At 35.7% G+C, this 22,162-nt stretch overlaps 1 protein-coding gene across 13 annotated transcripts in view; it reads right to left on the reverse strand.

The window, feature by feature from the left end:
* LOC133523492 (dynamin) overlaps nt 1–21,317 on the reverse strand; it is a 58,303-nt gene extending 36,986 nt beyond the window's left edge. For 3 of the 13 annotated variants that reach the window (XR_009800245.1, XR_009800243.1, XM_061859200.1), the window contains exons 1-3: nt 20,930–21,306; nt 15,209–15,282; nt 3,975–4,124 (exon numbers count right to left, since the gene is read on the reverse strand). Coding sequence is in view for 11 of the 13 variants with exons in the window: in XM_061859200.1 (XP_061715184.1) it covers nt 3,975–4,124; nt 15,209–15,282; nt 20,930–21,093 (388 nt within the window). In the remaining 2 variants the exon portion in view is untranslated. Of the gene's footprint in view, nt 1–3,974; nt 4,125–15,208; nt 15,283–19,858; nt 20,338–20,929 lie in introns of those variants that run through there. The other 10 variants (XM_061859148.1, XM_061859124.1, XM_061859178.1 and 7 more) reach the window with 7 other exon arrangements.
* Nucleotides 21,318–22,162: the final 845 nt, after the last annotated feature.

The raw sequence follows: 22,162 nt of genomic DNA on the forward strand, positions 1-22,162 counted from the left end.
CATGCACTTCGCACGGTCCCAATAGATGTAAATCATTTTTATTTGCCGTCATATTTTCACGGAAACGTAAGAGCGTGTCTTGCTATTTCAGTCTGTTTCGGTACAAAAAGTACTGAGGTTGACTGAAGTGACATGACCAATACGAACGTTTCCGAAAAAATACGATGGAAAACAATTATGCACTATATCTGTACCTTATCCGTATTTACGCTTTTGATATCGATTTGTATGTATATCATAGCCCAGAGAATGCAGATGACCGATAAGACCACAAAGAACATGCTATCAGATGGTGATAATTTAGATTACGTGTTTTGTTAATTGCAATAAACGACCCCGCCATAGTAGTCAATTTATTTTTAACCGACTTCAAGATTTCAAAAGAGGAGGTTATCAATTCGGTTGTATGTTTTACTCCATAACTCCGTCATTTCTGAACCGATTTTGTAAATTATTTTTTTGTTTGAATTTATATATACACAGATTGGTCCCGTTTTTGTCAAAACTCAGTTCTGACGATGGGGTCCATGAGGAATCGAGGGAACTCTTCAAATATGAAAGGCATACATATAGTAATTTTTGTATTTTCTTTAACAAATCAAGCATTTACATTTAATAAAGTGACATTTGATGAAGTGGAACTGCTGATGATGATCAGAATGGCACTCTTCAACGACGCATAGTACACGTTTGGCGATTTGTCCTCTTCGCTGTGTTTGTTAAGCAATTAGATTTTCAAGACAAATTTTTGACAAGTTTGAGTTCTGACGACGGGGTTGAGGGAACTTCTCAAATGTTAAAGGCATATATATATAGTGATCTTAGTATTTTCATTAACAAATCAAGTATTTACATTTGTAGAAGTGACATTTGATGAAGTGGAACTGCTGATGACGAACAGAACGGAACTCTTCAATGATGCATAGTTCACGTTTGGCAATTTGTTCTCTTTGCCAAGCAAGTAGGTTTTCAAGGCACATTTTTATATTTCTATCCTATTTAGTTTTTTTAATAATTATCTGCTGCTTTATTTCATGGATGGTGTGAAATAATTTATCTTAAATACAGTCGAATATCTTATTGCGGGTATCTTACCAGTCAACCATAGGGCAAATCTGAAATGTGTGAAGGTGGGTGCAGTGGCAAAAAAAACATGTTACCTCCTTTTCTACATAATTAGGCGTAGGACGCTGTCTTTTTAATTTCATTGTATGAAATCTAAAATCAACAATAATCGTTCTTTCACCGGCCTCCCTCATTGAAGTCGGTTTTTTTTTTCTTAAAAATTTTTAACGTTACATTTGATTTAAGAAAAGTATAAGAAACTGTCAGGCGTATATTTCAATATCCCACTTCACTTATTTATGTTATGTTATGATTGCTTGCTAATTATGTATTTGAATACAATTTAATTATTAGGTATTGCGAAGGGTGAGGGGGACGGTAGGTCCGGTCCGGCGCTGCGGAAGAGCAGCCCTTATGTCCTCGCGTGACGAAGCACGGTCACTTCACTCGGCTTCGCTTCGGTAGTTGCCTTCGGCCACCAGCCTCAGCCGCTCGTCACAACGAGCGAGGGTTGCCCTCCCTCCGTGCCTCCGTTTTCGCAATTGCTCTCTAGTACGGGTAGGACAGAGACCACGTGGATAGTGGGGTGCTCTGATTCGGTTTTATATGACCTTGAGATTTTGATGACCTAGAGGATGGTTGCTACTCTGCCGATTTTTCAAATTAAACGTTAGCCGCCTTATTATATCCGATTACCATTCCTTCAATATTTCTACCAACCAATTTTTAAATCTGGCTGACCAAATAATAATTTTGCAGCTCAACTATTTATTCTTCTTCCTCGCGTTGTGTTGCATTTTGCCACGGCTCATGGGAGCCTGGGGTCCGCTTGACAACTAATGCCAAGATTTGGCGTAGGCACTGGTTTTTACGAAAGCGACTGCCATCTGACCTTTCAACCCAGAGGGTAAACTAGGCCTTGTTGGGATTAGTCCGGTCTCCTCACGATGTTTTCCTTCACCGAAAAGCTGGTAAATATCAAATCATATTCCGTACTTAAGTTCCGAAAAACTCATTGGTACGAGCCGGGGTCTGAACCCGCGACCTCCGGATTGCAAGTCGCACGCTCTTACCGCTAGGCCACCAGCGGTTTTTTAGCTCAATATTTATTAAGCAGATAAATTATAACAGAAGCAGATCGATATTGGTTATGATGTTGACCGTTTGTGAATTATTTGCAGAACAAAAGTTGTATAGCTCGAAATTTTTGTATGCTGTCTAAATGATTTAAGGCTATTTTTTGCAGACCGGCTGATCATTTAATTGCTTCCTTTATTATATGTACCTTTTATATATCAAAATATAAATAAAAAATATACCTATTACATTTAAACAGATTATATTATTATGAAATTTAACATGTACCTTTTTGCGTTTCTGTAATAAACCCTTTTCCCAAGTATATAATTACACATATCCGTGCATCTATAGGCAATATAAATAAATATATGTGTACGTGTATCAATCTTGTTACCTTAGCTCAGTATCCAATTAACTTGCAGTGGCTATATCTTAAGTACTAAGATTACAGAGTTGCTTCCATTATCCAGCAATTCAAGACGCTTTAATGACAATCAAGGATTGACTCACGAAAAATGACTACGGAAGGCCACAATTATTCAACGTTATTTTGCATGTTTTTTGTATCATTCCCAAGCAGTCTCTTAGTTAATTCTAAAACAGTAATATTGTACTCATACATTTGAGCATAATTGACCCAAAAAAGAGCTTTAAACAAAATAATAGGGACAGAATGAGGTCAAGAAAGGAGGACGAGCGAGGAGCGGCATTGATTAGGTAGATCGAAGCAGCTTGTCAAAGGTGAACGATTGGGCTGTGACGTCACGGCACGGAGGCCAACAAGCGAGGGCCCACCTCGTTAGACGGCGCACTCATACGTTACTCATAAAACGCACGCCTCGGCCAAACCAGACTAACTAAACCTGTAATAAACACGTCTTTTGAGATCACGTTTGCACTGAATACGGCACAAGCGACGTGCTAGGCAAGCGTCAAGAATTATAGTCCAGGATCATTATGTGCGCGAGGTTCTTTGTTGACCGTACTTGCATCCAGTTACGTTTATGGTCGGATCAAGAAGTCTACGCGATTACCGGCTTAGTTGGATTCCTTATATTTGTCAAGTAAACCGGTACAGAATCGGACCTAATGAACGGACGATTTTTACTAGACCGTGGCCGTCCTAACGGTTAGCGTGGCGGTGTAACTACTGCTTATCCAAACTGAAATTTACATTAGAGTTCTACCAAAATCCAAACTTCTCAGATTCAAATTTCCAAAAAAAAACCTATAACAAACTGCACTTAAGAACAAGCAACGTGTTTTATTTTTCATTAGCTCTTGTAATGTTAGTCATAAACATCTATACACTGTTTATTCTCGTCTTTGTAAAGCGGTAAAAAAGTGCAACACGTAACGACGTTGCAAAGGTTCATAACGATGAACGTGACTATGTTAACGTAAACGTAACCTGAGAGTACAATTTTAACTAAAACTTAAAAATTCTGTAGTACTTATTAAACTCTGCAAAAACGAAAATAGCAGAGGTTATTGACCCTTGACCAACAACACAAAAGTAAATGTCGCCGCTTGCCGTGAAAATGGTAAATAAGTTCTACTCTTTGTATATTACACTGTACTTTGTCAACTATATATAGAAAAAGGTTTTATTTTACGATAACTTCAGACTTAAGAAACTTATTATTTCCTCTGATCAAACGAGCATGAAAATATTATCATCGCTAGTAAGATCGCTCGAGTCGAGCCTTCTGCAGAAGGCACTTTTGGACCAGGTGTTTAAGTCAAACTTATTTTCTTATCATATTGCGTCATCCAGAGAAACCCTCCTCTGAACAGTCATTTATGACATAAAAAGCAAAGGGACTTACCGTTGGGCGAGTAGACGCGGAGGTTGATGGGCACAGGCGAGATGCCCTTGTTGGAGCCCGTGATGCGGTCCGTCTCCGCCTCGATCTCCGATCGCACCTCATTGAAGTCCACGAACTTCTTGCCCTTGCAGTGGAGGAACTCCGCATATTCTGTTGGAGGAAACGTGTTTTAGCCTTCACTTTAACCTTTTAAACGCAGCCACATAAACGCGTCACCCTTGGACACGTAAAAAACTGTCAAGAAAAAGTTAATTATTTTCAATGCGTTATATATGTTACATCCACGCGTGGCCCGTGGTTGTTAGGTTGTACAGAACAATCGGTGGCGTGTTTGACATAGAATCTAATACTTAAATGTGTTGTATGCGGTTAATTAGGGGTATATAGGCACCATTCATACACGGGATAGCTTTATACCCAAACACTCATACTGCATATCAGAATAGCGTATTTATTACAGTTTTGCGTGTATAGGTAGCCATTGGCAAGAGTCAGGTGTCCACGAAGTTAGCTGCCAACGCAGCCATCGCAAGCGGCACGAGAAGAAGTACAGTCACCAGCATAAATATGTTACTGTGGGCAGCTTGGCCAAAATATGTGATCTTCCATTGGAGCCATAAATATATGACGACACAACCTTCGTAAAAATATGTGATGCTTTGTGGCCGGCAATAATTTAATTACTCTGTATCCGCATAAATATCGAAATATCGGGCTGCTTAAAAATATTTGCTTACTCATGAAAATCAAAATTATGTGATTACTCTCACCTGGTATAAATATATATCTACTCTGAAAGTAAATACATTCGATGGTAGTTGGACCGCCTATATATCTGACACGAACATCAAAAATATGTAATCAATCTGCAAAAATGAACCATACCTGGTTCCGTACCTTCATACAATTTACGGCGCTACCATAGAGCCGTAAATTGTATGAAGGGATTTGACAATTCACGAAAAAACTGCAGACTTGTCATTGCATATATCTGTCTCACATTTTTTAATAAATTTAGGTATCTGAAGTCTTAGAGTCTGGCTAGCCAAATATTGTTGACAGATATTTTCGTGTTGTATCACCAATTGTCTATGATTAAAAAAAAGCTATAAGTCTGTTGTCAATTTATGTCATTCATTCAAATTGTTCGCGGTTTATAATGGGTTTATTTTAAATAATATTAATAATGACTATACCTAGTAAGGTCCGCAAATTATTATTTAAGCTCATAAAGAATTACGATAATGTGCGAAGTCGACGTGAAGCCTTGTATAACGAAAAACTGCCATGTTTACAAGTCGTAAACAATTTAGTAGGTTGGTGCTCTATTAATATTTTGATACTGTAAGTACTAGTTCTAACATTTGCCTATAACTTTGATAAAGTACGTGAATTTATTAATACCTGTACCCCTAGTGTAACTAAATTAGATTTTGAAACGTGACGTACGCGTTTGCGTTAAGTCTCATTTTGTATGGGTTTTTGAACAGCGCGCCAAGCGGGACGTTTTGGAAAGTCAAAAATCTCATACAAAATGACACTTAACGCAAACGCGTACGTCACGTTTCGCTGTCGAAAATAGTTACACTAGGGGTACTGAATCTCATGAACAGGACAAGTGTGTAATAAAGAAACGGATAAACTAGAAGTTCTGGAAAATATCAATAAAATCAAAACATGGAACGTAATGAGTTACTGAAAACTAATATTTAGAAGAAATCTGATCTTTTATCAGTAGTAAATTGATATAAAACATAAAATAAATAAAAATATCTTGGTGAAACATGTCTATATATGTCTTTGTACTTTACATAGAGGTATAAATTACGTGAGCTGACTTTGAGTGCACGTCAACGTATATTAACTTATTTCCTTAGGTACCTTACGTGTGCACATAAAATCAAAAATATTTTCTAGTATCAAAAAGTGTGACCAACATAAGATTTTTTGAATTTCCCGCCAAAATATTGTGTAATATTTCAGTAGCCAGACTCTATAAAGGTATGTTGTATGAGATGTGTAATAAACCTCCTTACATAGCATTAAAAAGAAAGATTAAAAAGTTTAATATGTCACATTACAAAAAATCGACCTCATTATCATTTTGCAGGGATAATCTTAACAGTTACAGAACTTAATATCATGGTGACTTATCGAGTCGATGACCATTTGAAACATAGAATTATTGCAATACACGAGGAAAATAAACCCATTCATGAAATCATGGATGTAATGGGAGTTTCCGTAAGTTAGTTTTTTGTTAATTACGTAATACCTACTCCATGAATACGTTACAGTTAATTTACTTAATAATATATTGTTAATATTCGTTTTTTTTTTATTAGAGAAATACCGTGAAATTGTGGATAACACGATGGGAAGCAGAAGGCAATGTCAACCACCATAAAAGTTTAGGTCGTCCCCGTAAAACTACAGCCATTCAAGATCAAAATATTGTTCGCTTTTATCAAGAAAATCCTATAACTTCAACGCTCGAAGTCGCAAATGACTATAGTATATCCCGCGACAGTGTTCGTCGAAGATTGAAAGCGGCTGGGTTAAGAAATCGAGTCCCTGGTCCCTGCTCGAAAACTAGTGCTACAAAAAAGACATAAGGACCTCCGGCCTCCGACCTCCGACTCGATTTTGCGAATTAATATTTAAACTTTGATTTTAGAAACGTCGCGTTTTTAGATGAAAAAGTGTTTCAGTCAAGCATGGATGGTCGAGTGTCATTGTGGAGAGTAAATAATCCCGGATATAACGAATTAAACGTAATGGAAAATAGAAGATCAGGTCGTATTTCATGCGGAGTTTGGGGATGGATGTCGTCTGCAGGGCCGGAAGAACTGTGCCAAGTGACTGGTCGACTAAACAGCAGAGATTTTATTGAAATCCTCAACGATGTGCTAATGCCTTCTTTGCATATTACTTATCCAGACGTCAATCCTGTATACGTGATCCAGGACAACTGTTCTTTTCACAACAGCCGCATTGTTCGCCATTAGATTAATGAGCAAAAAAAAATTAGACTTCCCACCTAAAAGTCCAGACCTAAATGTCATTGAAAACTTGTGGGGCATAATGACACAGCACTGGGATTCCACACAAGCTAGAGCGAAGGCAACTTTAACTCAGCACTGTTTTGACATTTTGGAATGCGAGACAGGCTGAATGACATAAGTAGGCCTCGGAGTTATTATCGCATGGTAAGACTAATAGCGAGCTATGGAGTCGACATTAGAAATAAAATTCAACTCATATTCATACTCATACTCATTCATTTATTTAATTAGTGATTTTAATTTTACAAGGACAAGAATGTTTGTAAATGATCCTTTAATTTTGTCTTTCAGGACATAAATATTACATAAAAGAATAATTACAATTTTTTGTACTGATTAATTTATATTCATATTATTTTTACATATTGTTATTATTTTCTTAAAATACTCATTACAAAAAATGATATTTATTCTAAATTGTAATATTTATATATTCGAAGACAAAATTAATAATAACTCGTCAAAGTTCTGGTCCTTGATTATAAAATTAAAATCAGTAATTAAATAAATGTATGAGTATGACTATGAATATGATTTGAATTTTATTGCTAATGTCGACTCCATAGCTCGCTATTAGTCTTACCATGCGATAAAAACTCCGATGCCTAGACATAAGAAACGCCGAGGGTGGCTATACTCGATATTAGGGTTAATTTCACTTATTTATTTATTTAATCGTATGGCATATTATAATAAACAGAAAACAAACAGTTAAAAATACAGGTTGAGTCCAATCAGCCACTTGATGGCCTCGTCGCTAAGGATGATCAGGTCTTCAGGAGGTCATCCATCGGCATAGCGAGCATATGGGGGCAATCCTCTATAATGTGCTGGATTGTTTGTGCTTCACTTATTTTATTAAGATAGAGAATAGAGGTTTAAGTTCAAGATAATTTATTTTAAATGTTTTATAAGTAAGAAAGTGAAAATACAATTATTGAATATCTGCCGCGTTTTATTGAATGCAATTGTGGGGCAGCTGTCCTACAAGGGGCAATAAAGCGATTAAGGAATGATCATTTTCTCTAGCTCGAAACGTAGAGGTAAAATATTTAAAGTTCACGACCCTTATCAGAGCAACTTTGCTCACATACATAAAGATCGTGTCATTCACAAGGACGCATGCCTTGCTTGTTGTCACGGCATTAAAGGTTTGACAAATATGCGCGTCATCGTGAATGACACGATAAGCTTTTATTTCAATGCAAATTTACAAAAAAAAATGCCATTTTATTTCGCCAAATTGATAGAATAAATTGTGAGACAGACATATACAATGACAAGTCTGCACTGTTTTCGTGGATTATCAAATCACTTCATACAATTTACTACTCTATACCAAACAGGTACGGTTAATTTTTGCAGATGGAATACATATTTTTGATTATCGTGTCAGATATATAGGCGGTCCAACTACCATCGGATGTATTTGCTTTCACAGTAGATATATGTATATGCCAGGTGATAGTAATCACATAATTTTGATTTTCATGAGTAATCAAATATTTTTAAGCGGTCCGATCCGATATTTATGCGGATACAGAGTAATCATGTTTTTGCCGGCCACAAAGCATCACATATTTTTACAAAGGTTGTATCGTCATATATTTATAGCTCCAATGGAAGATCAGATATTTTTGCACGGTTGCCCACAGTCATATATTTATGCTGGTGACTGTACCTAATGTGATTTTTGCACTCTCAAAGTAAATATTTGGGCTGAAGTAGTGTTTCGTGCTCAATGGTAATTAACTACGATCACGAGTATAATAATGTATATAATTTGTAGGTTTTTGTACATGATTTATAGGTAGGTACACATTTTTATTTTCGTACCTTTGGGATAGGTTCGTAGAGGGGCAAAGTCGTATTACGAACAAACTGTACGAATGTGTATTAAAATTTCCAAAAGTGATAGGGAATATTACGCAAAAATAAACCAGATCCACATTAATAGAGAAAAGAAAATATGACATCAGCATAATATGTTTGGAAGGAATACAATAATACAAAAATCTATCTATATGTACCCTAAAAATCAAAATCTAAAAAGTGGCCGAATGGTGCCTATCTTCCCGGAAAAAGGATAAACAGTGTAATGTGTTATCTTTCATTCGTTTTTGATCAGACCTACAATACAATCAAAACCAGTGTCTATCTAATTTGTAACAGTTGATTGGAACAAATTGAACGATGCAGTCAACGTGCTAATGCCTCGCCACCCGGGGTCATTGACTAAAAAGGCCAATTAAATTAAATTAGTTTAAATTTAATCTTCCTGGGCATATTTCAAAGGCTTTCCCAGAAAAATCCAGACAAAACGGGTATGGATCGAACTTCAGATGTGACAACCTAGTAGGTATTGAGAATTTTAGAGATATTTAAAAATAATCAACAGTAAATACTTTCGAAGGTATCCCATCGTAATCTGACTAGCTACTAGACTAACACTAACAAGAACTTTTTGAACTGGATTCCCACTACGATAGAGCTACGAGTGACTAAGGAACGTCTAGGAAAAATAAATTCTATACAAGGACCAATACTTTCAATATTTTTATACACTTTTTTGACTTTTACATAAGGATGCCTAAGAATTTTTTTAACTGTATTGAACTGAAAGGGATATGTTCGCCTTTGTACTAATGATGTGTGATTTTTCCTGTTTTTTTTTGTACGTCACAGTGATTTACTAACAAAGAGTAAAGTAATTTACTACTACTACTGAACTTCTTTCGTCTTGGCTTTTGATCAAAATATAGAATTTTAATTTCTTTGATATTATATTAACCTTGTGTCAATTAATATATTTTTCCTACTCCTCTACTGTTATCTGTCATTTATGCATTCATTAACACGAATATAAGAACATACATAAAAGATTTCAAGAAAAGTCTATATTGTCTATTCCTCATAAAAGCTCTTGTGCTTTTATACGCTATAACGTTACTGCGATTAATGGCTACCAACCTAACAAAACCAAAACGAATACAGTTTTAAACTAAGTGCATTGCTGCCAACTTACAAAATATTCATTTGGTTGCATAGTAAAAATAATTACTTCATAAGTCAGAAACACGCATGTGACACCCGTAATATAGCAACACTCATAGACTACGAAGACCGCTTAGCGTTGCTTGTTAGTCTCCGTAGGCTACGGTGGCCAAAATTGAGAAAAAACTGTCCAAAAAATTAATTTAGCAAGTAGCAAGTACCAGGGCCTCATGAGTTACGAGGAGGTGTCGCCGACCGGCCGGCCGCGGCCCGGGGCGGGCCGGGCGCGTAACAAGGTATGCTCGCGCGTCTTGGCTATATACTTTTGCTGTAATTTGTTTACCTAAATTAAGATTTATTTTTGTTGACTCGTAGGAAAAATATTGTATGCAACGTTGTATAAGTAGGTCAAAAAATTCTCGTGGCGTATTCCTTTACAATGTTCGCCTACGCCTTCGGCTCCGGCTCACATTGTAACTCACGCCACTCGCCTTTTTTGACCCTTCTTATACAACTGTTGCATAAAATACTATAAAAAGCATTGGCGTATTATTCATAACTCAAATTTAATTCACTCTGTATATAAGAAAAGTAATTACTAATATGTGAGTTCTATTAGAGTTATAAGACAGAATGCCCGTGGGGCGGTACGCATCAAACTATAATAGATTGAGTTGAACCATGCCACCACACCAGACGTAACATCAAGATTTTTCCGAACATCATCATATAAATAAGCAGTAATGCTATACCAAATATGCGTCACGATTTGATTGATTTCTATTATTTCTATAGTAGATAATATATAACTTAGTATAGGACGAATAAAACAATCATATGGCATCCTACAGAACAAAAGATATTACATACATAACTACAAATCGTGGATAGAGAATTATGGGTGTTATGTCGACAATGTCGCACAGTAATTTCTAATTACCTACTATCATCAAGGATGTCTATACTAACGTGGCAAATGTTTCTACTTATTGATACAATAGGTTAATGCTAGTAAAACCCACATAAAAATCTGGAAGTAGTTTTACGTAAGTAACTAAAAAACGTCAAGGTCAAGATCGATAGTTTTGTAACAATACGTAGTGTGCTGCCAAAAGTTGAAAAATATTCGACGTATTTGCATTAGGAATACTATATGCTAGGCGCTCTCTCGGTTCTCATTCTTGAAATACTATTGGTCTTCACAGCGTAGTTGTCTCGTGTGTAAAAAAGTACCCGAAAAGTACACGTTTCAAACCATCGCTCTAAGTTTTCATCGTCGCCCACCTCCTAAGAGGTAAGTGATAAATGCCTCTACCCGACTTTGTTAGTCGGTATATTCATATAGAGTTCTTCAAACGTTTTGTATGATTAATGTCATACTTCTTTCAACCTTTTGGCAATAGCGAGGTCGACGGTTTTTTATACAGCGTGTATTTTTGATGACCGCATAATCAAAGGGTAATTAGTTTAGGGTCTACAGTACCCCTAGTGTAAATAAATTCGATTTCGAAACGTGACGTACGCGTTTGCGTTAAGTCTCATTTTCTATGGGTTTTTGAACAGCGCGCCAAGCGGGACGTTTTGGAAAGTCAAAAATCTCATACAAAATGACACTTAACGCAAACGCGTACGTCACGTTTCGCTGTCGAAAATATTTACACTAGGGGTACTGGACACACTTTGATAGGTTTTATAAAAATGGACTACAATTATTATTCCATAAAAAATAATTCAGTAAGCAATGTATAACTACTTAGTTCTAACTCAAAACGTCGCATTTGATGACGCGACATCACAACTGTCACAAATGACCATGATGTACGAAATACATTGCCGCTCGAAAAAAAAAAAAAATATTAATTATGCTCGTAGTTTAAGTTTGCGGTTATATCAAAAAATACACAATAATTTGTTTCTAGTAACAGGTAACAAACAAACGCCGAATATGCTTACCCCGAGGTTTTGGGTGCGGGAATCAGTGTTGGTTGAACGTTAATTAGAATTGAAAATATTCAAATAACCGTCCGTTACGATTTACGGTTAAATTTGTAATGGTTAATTTTCAATATTTTCAATTCTAATTAACTTTCGGCCAACACTGGTGGAAATGTTGTACGACGTGTCAAAAATAAACTATTTTCACATTTCTAAGCACATTTGAAGATTACTTCGTAATTTATTTCATAATATGGTAACTTTTTTACAATAAACAAATGTAAAAATACACGAATAGTAGAATATATTCCCGCACCCACAACCCCCGATGCATCGTCACTCGAGATTAATTCATCTAAACCCGAAGTTGTCGTAATACCACTATTCCTCGTACTCTACCGTAGATTTTTTCACAAATATAGTTGAAGTTGTTTAATAAGCTGTATAAATAAAGATCGATATCTTCGAAACCGGTCGTCGTATATTTTATCGCGTGCAAGCCTCGGCACCGAACTGGGTAAAAATCGGATACGGAAGCTGCATCCTGCCTGCAGAGATACTAACAGGAATACGCCAGTGGTAGACCTTATCTCGTGGTCATAAGGCTTAAAAACGATCTGACGTGTTGACAATGGTACTAACAACAACACTCCTGACCATCGGTGGACCTTACATCTTTGAAACAAGGTTTAACGATTGTCAGTGAAGTGTGCACGACGGTACATCATAATATCGCGCATAACTACTGCACTGCTCTATAATACTCGTAAACATTAACGATATAGTTAAATAGCCGCTTCCTCAGTCTTTCATTCACATATACACAGGATGTGGCTTGTAACGGCAAGCAAGTTTCAAGTATTATGAAAGAAATCTTTAAAAACTAAAATGAATGTTCCAATTCGCTGCCTTAATGATACGAGGAAAATTCAGTCCCATAAACAATCGGCCGAGGCGAATCGTACAAAGTGTGTTAAGGAAGCCCTCAGGTCGTTACAGGGTTACGTCAGGTATCGTATCGTGTACTCATCGCCAGCCGCGCGGTGCTACCTTTAGAGATATACACAACCATGGGGTCGTTTGCTGACGATATCCCAGTGTTTTTTTTTTTTCTATTTCGTCATTCTTGACACTTTCTTGAGTTCGATTGGGATCATATTGAATTTAAATAAATAAATATTATAGGACATTATTACACAAATTGACTAAGTCCCACAGTAAGCTCAATAAGGCTTGTGTTGAGGGTACTTAGACAACGAAATATATAATATATAAATATTTATAAATACTTAAATACATAGAAAACACCCATGACTCAGGAACAAATATCCATGCTCATCACACGAATAAATGCCCTTACCAGGATTTGAACCCGGGACCATCGGCTTCGTAGGCAGGGTCACTACCCACTAGGCCAGACCGGTCGTCATTTATAGTGGTTTACCAGGAATTTATTTATCTTTCAATATGAACAAAAATTTGCCAGAACTCTTACAGTTTCGACATATCCGTCTGTTCTCCTGTATATATTTGTGACAATTTGCGAAAAAACAAATACGTAGTTAGTAGTATACCTAGTATAGTAACAGTTCAGTCTTCAATGAAAAGAAAAGCGGTCTTGTTAGATATAATAGTAAGATAAGAAATACCTATACAGAAGTTCCCTCCATGTATGCTCGCAATTCGCAGACGCAATAAGCCAATTAGTTGGTTTTAACATTCGTCAGAGCGCCGAAGGTTAATGAGTAACAATTTGTGCACATAACGCGAAAACTACACCTGTGCATTATTCATACATGAAGATGTACACAATTTTAAGTTAATATTTTATTGCCTCTATCTACAAACGACAAAACACCTTTAAGTATTTTTCCTACTCCTCTACTGTTATGCATACTACTACTCTGCTGCTGCTGTTATGTTTTTATGCATTCATTGACACGAATATAAGAACATACATAAAAGATTTCAAGAAAAGTCTATATTGTCTATTCCTCATAACAGCTCTTGTGCTTTTAATCGCTATGCGCGATTAATGGCTACCAACCTAACAAAATCAAAACGAATACAGTTTTAAACTAAGTGCATTGCTGCCAACTTACAAAATATTCATTTGGTTGCATAGTAAAAACAATTACTTCATAAGTCAAAAACACGCATGTGACACCCGTGATATAGCAACACCCATAGACTACGAAGACCGCTTAGCGTTGCTTGTTAGTCTCCGTAGGCTACGGTGACCAAAACCGAGAGAAAACTGTCCAAAAATTTAATTTACCAAGTAGCAAGTACCAGGGCCTCATGAGTTACGAGAAGGTGTCGCTGACCGGCCGTCCGCGGTACGGTATACTCGCGCGACTTGGCTATATACTTTTGCTTTGTTTGCCTAAATTAAGATTTATTTTTGTTGACTCGTAGGAAAAGTATTGTATGCAACGTTGTATAAGTAGGTCAAAAAATGCTCGTGGCGTATTTCTTTACAATGTTCGCCTACTCCTTCGGCTCCGGCTCACATTGTAACTCACGCCACTCGCCTTTTTTGACCCTTCTTATACAACTGTTGCATAAAATACTATTATGTGCCACACTCAGTGACATACATTCCCATGGAGTTTTAAACTTTTCATCCAAGACTCAATTCGACTACTTAATAGAGATATTTCTTAAAGTAGTTTTCAAATTTTAACACTTGAAATTCAAGCTGAGGAGCTTAGTACTGAAAGTGTTAAAATTTATTTTACTGATCTCACAGGTTTAGAAATGTGACAAATATTTTTTTAAATGAACATTATAAAATTCCTTCATATTATAAAATTAGGTGTTTGACACAAAACATAATATATCCCTACTATGGTAACTTGGATGGTAATTATAAGTGCTATGAGTGCTATGACGTTTGTTGGAATGTGGAAGCGAACATACAATTTATGATCACATAAAGAGTAGTTCATATATGTAATATCCTAACCACTTTGTTATAAATGCTAACCTTTTTTTAATGAATGAATTCTTCGGGCGATAATTGTGAGCCGAGTGAAGAGGCAAGATTAAGTAGTAACGGGAGGTGTCACTGTCACCACATTTAACACCCTTATTATATTAACATAAGGATTAATTTCGTCTAGTCTGTGGGAAAGGATGTTCACAACTAATTCAACTATATTGCCAAGAATGGTTTTGGTAGGTACTCGATGTGCAAATCCGTGCATTAAATATGTAGATGCTAGGACGAGAACGTACCTGCGTTTCCATGAATGAGCTGCAGAATCAAGGGACGACGAGTTACAATACCGGAGCCACGGGGCAGAAAATCCCTGTAACAATTTAAAATCATTACAACCCACCATTGCTTTAATAAAACATACCAATTTAAACACCTCCAACGAAATTATAACAACACCATTCGGTTAACACATCTTAAGAACCATCGCTGACCTACCAATCACTATTTTACCAGTACATATGGTGCTACTTTACCGCACTAGTGCGAAAATTAGCAGATTACGTAACTATATCGAAAATTTAAAGGGCCATATGTACTGTAAAATGATGTACAATACATGTGTAAATAGGCAATTCGCAACTCGTGTTGATTTAAAACACTCCCTTCGGCAGTGTTTTAATGTATCCACACTCGTTACGAATTTCCTATTTTTCGCACTTGTATCATAATACAACGTTTTACATACAGTACATATGGCCTTTTAAATTTTCGACACAGTTACGTAATGTACAATAAGAAAACGAAGCTTAATCAGTTCATTACCTTTATGAGGTAATTGGAAACATTCATTTGTATGGAGAAACATACTTAGTCAGTTCATAAGTTCTGTCACAAAGGTCTTTACAGATAAAAAAAGTTATAGGAACAGTTCCCTTATTATTCATATATATGGTTTGAGAGCTTATTTAACGCTGAATTACTTACAATATAATTTAACGTAATTTGCTGTCTCAGTTTTGTATAAATATATGTAACATTCGGAAAAATTATAAAAAAAAAACATGTCAAAAAGTACGCTCTCTGTTCAAGGTGATATTGATCTCTATATTTTTTTTTTAACATCCTTTAATCTTGCATAACGCAAAATACGAATTATATTATGTTTTGATCAGTATAAAACAAGCTTTCAATTCATGGCATTTATTTATTTATTTAAAGCTTTGTATTACATTTTAACAGACAAAACCATTGTAACAGAACTTAAGACCTGACTGAGCCCCTCACTCTAAGCGCGTGTCCCAACTGGATTCTGTCCTGGGCGAAAAATATGTGTAGATGCATATCCCTTACTTACATATGTCCCTATCACTTAAAATACTAAGGATCAAAAGTCACGCATAAGAAAACCATTTTTTTGTATGACTAGGCATATATAAAATTTGATAATATACAGTACTGACCTGCCTAACACTCTATAATTGTATGAACATAGTTCGTATGCGTCTGCAGCACTAGGTCTCAAGCTTTAATTTAATGCCATAACCCAATATCTTCAGTCGAAAATAGAAAAGTTAATGTAAATTAAATGAATCACAAACAGTATCATATTACTATGTCACTGCTTAATATTTAACGTAATGATGCAATACATATTTAAATCTTTGCAAAATTGTAACCAAAATCTTGACAGGGAATATGATTGCTGCTGTCTAATATGAATGACTACTTCCAAAAAGGATGAATTAGTATGGGAAAATAATCCGGACTGGTGTTATTTTAGAACCTTATCATTTCTATCTTAAAAAATTATTAATTTGTAAAAATTAATTTGTGTCCAAGCTGACCAGTAGACTAACCAAGATTCGTGTCTACAAGACTGTAATTAGGCCAATTTTGATGTATGGGTGTGAAGCTTAAGACTCTGACTCAGAAAGAAGAGAGCAAGCTTTTAGTGGTGGAGAGGAAAATCTGGCAGAAGATTCTGGGACCTGTCAGAGATGATAATGGAACTTGGAGGCGTAGGAACAATAGAGAGTTAGAGGAGCTGATTGCGATGCCCAATATAATTGGCGAGATGAAAGCCACACGACACCGCTGGCTCAGACACCTAGATAGGTAGGACAGGATCATGCTGTGAGAAGAGTGTATGTAGGGCACCCGGGTGGAAAACGTCCGTCTCGGCGTCCCAGATGCCGCTGGAGTGACGAAGTCCTAAAAGACCTGTCCACCCTACAAATACCCAACTGGCGTTAAGTGGTGCAGGATAGGGCAGAGTGGCACTCTCTTGTGTCAGAGGCCAAGATCCTGTTTGGGTCACAGAGCCTGTGAAGTAAGTAAGTATCATTTCTATGATGAAGATCAACTTCTCAAATATGAATTCTTTTTCTTAGAAAACAATAGGCTTAAATACTCAATTATATTCAATTGGGCAAGCTGGTAGGTATCAAGTTAAAATGGACTCTGGAGCTTTGCTTCAGATAGCTGCAGTGGAATCCCTTTATTGTGACTCCTCTTATACTGGGCTATTATTTGTAACAAAGTTGGATAAAATATAGTGACAAATCGCTTACTATAACCTATTTTCATGATATTATGACTTGTTATACTGGCACATTCGCTGGTTTCCTTGGTGGTCACCATGTCTTACTCTGTGTGGACTTTTGATGCATGTGTGATGTGTAAGTTGTTTTAGTTTTGATTCTCAGTGACAAGTTGATAATTTGTACAAAATTAATAAAAATCATCTCTTACAAAAGAATTTGAGACATATTTGTCACTTCCCTTCGATGTCATTATATACGTATTCTGGACTGGTTTACTTGTGTAATTAAATTAGAAACTATATTTCTGCTGAATTGGATTTTTGGCCGATATTGAAGACCTGCCCCATAGATTTTATTCCCATCCATTTTTTTTCTATTACTTTCCTTAAACGAGTCCCCACTATTTTTGTTACACCCTGAATAACAAATAACTATCATAGCCTTATTATTCAGGATTTAATAACAATAGTAGTTTATTATAAACAGCCTCTTTTTAGAATAAACATAATTATGTAATTATATGCTAATACAAAAACAAAAGGCAGTTGGGTATTGTTTTAATGCCTTAGCAGTATTGTTCATGATAAGCTTTAGACATATGCATGAAGAACAACAATGTGAATCTGAGGTAGCAGCACTTAATGAATTTAGGAAAATAATGCTCACATTAAAAAACTAGGAAGAGTTAAAGCTTTCACTGAAAATAAACTTGAAAAGAGTCTCTTAATAAAAATGTACCATTATGATACTATTTTTTAATGATTCCATCATTATCAAATATAAATTTGAATTTTATTATGAATCATAATTTAATTGTTGAAAGTATTATGTCAATATTATCAATTATTCATATTATGTTTGGACTTGATTTTAATGTACTTACCAACACATATCTAATGGTACTAATAATATTTTATCAAATTTGAATATTCTTAAATAAAGATATTTTATTTGTGTGAATGTTTCTCAAAAAAGCTTAAATAACTGGCTCAGAAAATGAAAGCCTCAAGGTAACTAAATGGTATATGCATGTCAAACACATAGAGAAATATAACTAATACAAGTTCCCGAATGTGTATCCTTAAAGGATATAATAATCATAAGGAGGAGCATAATAATAATAATAATAATTATTGGGTTGTATATAATATTCAGTGATCAGCAAAGTGCCCCACTGTGGGATTCCAAGTAGAAATCTTAATATAGACATGACTCAAATGCTGTGATTTTGTGAGAAAAAGTTGAGTATTAGAATATATAAGTCTATTTATTTATAGAGATACTTTTAAAATTTGAATAAACACATGCTTTGTATCATTATTCATTAAAAACATTAATACACTTTAAACAAGTATTGTTCCAATATCCAATATAAATTATAAGTTGTACTTTTTATTTTTAGCAGCCGTGTTAATTAAAGGGTTGCTTCAAATATACTTATCTAAAGTGATAAACAACCCTTTACCCACCTACCTGGCATGTTGAAGGCCACTGTTGGATTTTCTATTGTTTGCGTTGTGTAAAGAGTGCATAGTTAAAAATACCGCAAAAGAGATAGAAAACAGTTATTAGTAAATGCCATGGTTTACTGGCGTCTACTCCACCGACAAGAGCCATGCTCTTAAATGATGATGATGATGATGATGGTTTAATAATAAGGAATTATACTGTAATATACAGTCTGATTTATATCTGTATCTTATTAAAATTAGAAACATTGTAGTAGGAAGTTATACAACACAAATCCAAGGACTCTCATGGCATATCCATATAAGCATGATGATTGAGGTCATTAACCCCGTGTGGTACCGACTTTGCCGCTCACTGATAATAATTATTGGGCTGTATATAGCAAATTAAGAATGCATGAATAAACTTAAGCATAGAGTTTTTTTTCCAAATGGGATAGTTAAGATGAAGTTTACTGAAAACAATCAATTTACCAGAACCAATCCCAACAACTGATAACAATTGTGATAGCAATTCAGGCCATGCATTTGCCGGTGATAAAGTATCAGACAATGGCAACTTATCTTCTCCATTTATAATAGAAAATTATAATCTTTATAAAGTATACAAAATATATTAAACAAATCTTACAGACTTAGATGGTTACTTCATCTTAAAACCTTGAATAATATGTCTCAAAAAGCCAGCTCATATTGACTTGTATGAGTCAGACTTCAGAGATATCAAAAGTAGCACTCTACGAAAAGTTCTTGCACAAATCTAAATAAGGTTTAATTACGTTACTAATGCATGGTACAGTACAAAGACCATACTTTTAAATACCTAAACTAACAAATAAAGACAGCTGATTTATACTTGTGAAGTTAGGCAATATTTCCTTATTTACTATTGCGCAGCGGATATCGCATATGTCCAGGATATTCAGAGACTTACCTGCCGACAAAGTTTTCTAACACTGAACTCTTTCCAGCGGACTGGCCACCCACAACTGCAATTTGTGGGAGATCTAAAGACATGTGCACGCCCATTTGCACAAATGCATCTTGTAGTTTGTTTACAATGGGGATTAACTGCTGCATTCCGAAATTCCCCGACATTTTGTTTTAAATACATTAAACTTTACGATCCGAATTCACTACTTTAACGTCTTGTTCATCATTCACCGATAAACTACTTTTTCAATATGGTGGGTGGTTACGTTGTTAGGAGTATTTTAACCTCGACTGTGAATGGAGCACCGTGCTCAAATGACAGATGAGTTACCAATAAGCGTCTCGCTATGTATGAGTTAAAGTATTGCATTGGTGAATGAGCTGTCATAAAGTGGCACAGTGTTCAGTATAAAATAGTTGGAACGCCAACTGATGTTTCGACAGGCATCGGTGTCGAAGCACGAACAATACACTGTGTAGCGGCATCACAACTCAAACTTCAAAACATTTCAGTCTGTCTCTTTCTAACAAAAATAAAGGTTGCCATATAACATCATTTTAAGTGATGTAGTTTTTTCTAATTAATTTATTTTTGATAAATGTGTGTAAATATCATATGGCCAAATGAAATACATAAACATTTAATAATGTAAAAAGCAATGGCTGAAGAGTTGCGTAAAATCAATAATACTTGTCATGCGCATCAAATCTAGGCCAGCCTTCAAAGCATATAAGGCCTATATTACACTATCAATTTTGATTATTTCAATGGAATAAGATTGAATTTAATTTGACGTAAATAAAAACGTATTTGTGTAACAAATTTACTGATTTGCAAATATAAACTTTTATATTTTAAATAATTTTAGTCACTATTTCTATAATTTAGTTAGAGAAATATAATAATTTGAGATAATATTAGGATTTTCTTAATAACGTATTAAAAGAGGAAGAACTCTTTTTTAAACCCTATATGCAAGTACAATATAGGCCATGGGTTTACATTCAACAAACGCTTTAATTTGTACTTAAAGCCCTATGTAATCAAGGAATAGACGTAACGTAGTCTTACCTTCCAACGAAGTTTTCCAAAACTGAACTCTTTCCAGCAGACTGTCCTCCCACTACCGCAATTTGTGGTAGATCAAGTTGCATATGCACACCGAGCTGGGTGAAGGCATCTTGTAGCTTATTGACGATGGGGATCAACTGCTCCATTCCCATATTCCCCGACATGGCTGCCGGTTTTACCAAACACTCCTCGTTTTATGAGCTTCTCCGCAGATCTTCGCTTACTGATTTTTCGTTCATCAATATAGTACCAGGCTTCTAATGCGCAAGCGTATGAGAGAAGAGCAACAGATATTGCTGTCTCTGCATGAATAATTGTTAACTTAACATTCAAGGAACTGGAACGAGCTCATACATAAATTGAATAGATGTATAATATAGTTATATTTTAACAATTTTAAGACTTCGAAATACCTGTTGCAACTTTTTTAATGTACACAAATAATTCGGATTAAATAGGACACTATATAGATATATCAGAGTAGGAGTATATTAGGTACTCCTTATTGCGCAAGACAAATTATAAGATACTGCGTATATATGTTGACCTTTAAGTTTTCTGGCTGCAGTATATTAGCCGTCTGGCCTACTACCTATATTAGTAGTAGATTATTGTCCGTTACTTAAAAATGTTTTGGTAACGATCATGTATGTGTCGGATGTAGTAAAAATGGTCTAGTAGTGTGTGTGTAGATTTACCTCCTGCGCCACTTTTGAAAGTGTGTTGGTATCAATAGCGTATGTGCCGCGATGGAGGTAGTAAATGGTCAGGTGTACGATTAGGGGCCGGGGATGCGAATGACGGCATGGTGTGAGGTATGTGTGGTGTGTGAATGTGAGATGAGGTCGGCGCGGGCGTTAAAGGCGTATTTGAAGGAATTGTAAAAGGGGTATTTAAAGCAGCCGTTAATGAGTTCGTGATGTCCGTTGAAGGGAGGCTTATTATCGGTGTGAATGTTTGATACTTAGTAAGATTTTTGAGTTGGAGTCAGTGGTATAGTGACGGTGATTTTCCTTATTATTGCATATATGTCTTTAATTAATATTGATTACATACATGTCTTTGATTAATGCTTATGTTGATATTTAGCTGTAATTACTTACAACAGACTGAATTAACGAGAGTACCACTACTACTCTGTCCTGACGATGAAGATGTGAGTATATTACGAATGGAGAAATGAATGAAGAAATTCAGCCACGTAATAAACGTGAAGTGACTCAAGTGACGGTG

This window comes from Cydia pomonella, chromosome 1, assembly GCF_033807575.1.
Source record: "Cydia pomonella isolate Wapato2018A chromosome 1, ilCydPomo1, whole genome shotgun sequence".
In the NCBI taxonomy this organism is placed as follows: domain Eukaryota; kingdom Metazoa; phylum Arthropoda; class Insecta; order Lepidoptera; family Tortricidae; genus Cydia; species Cydia pomonella.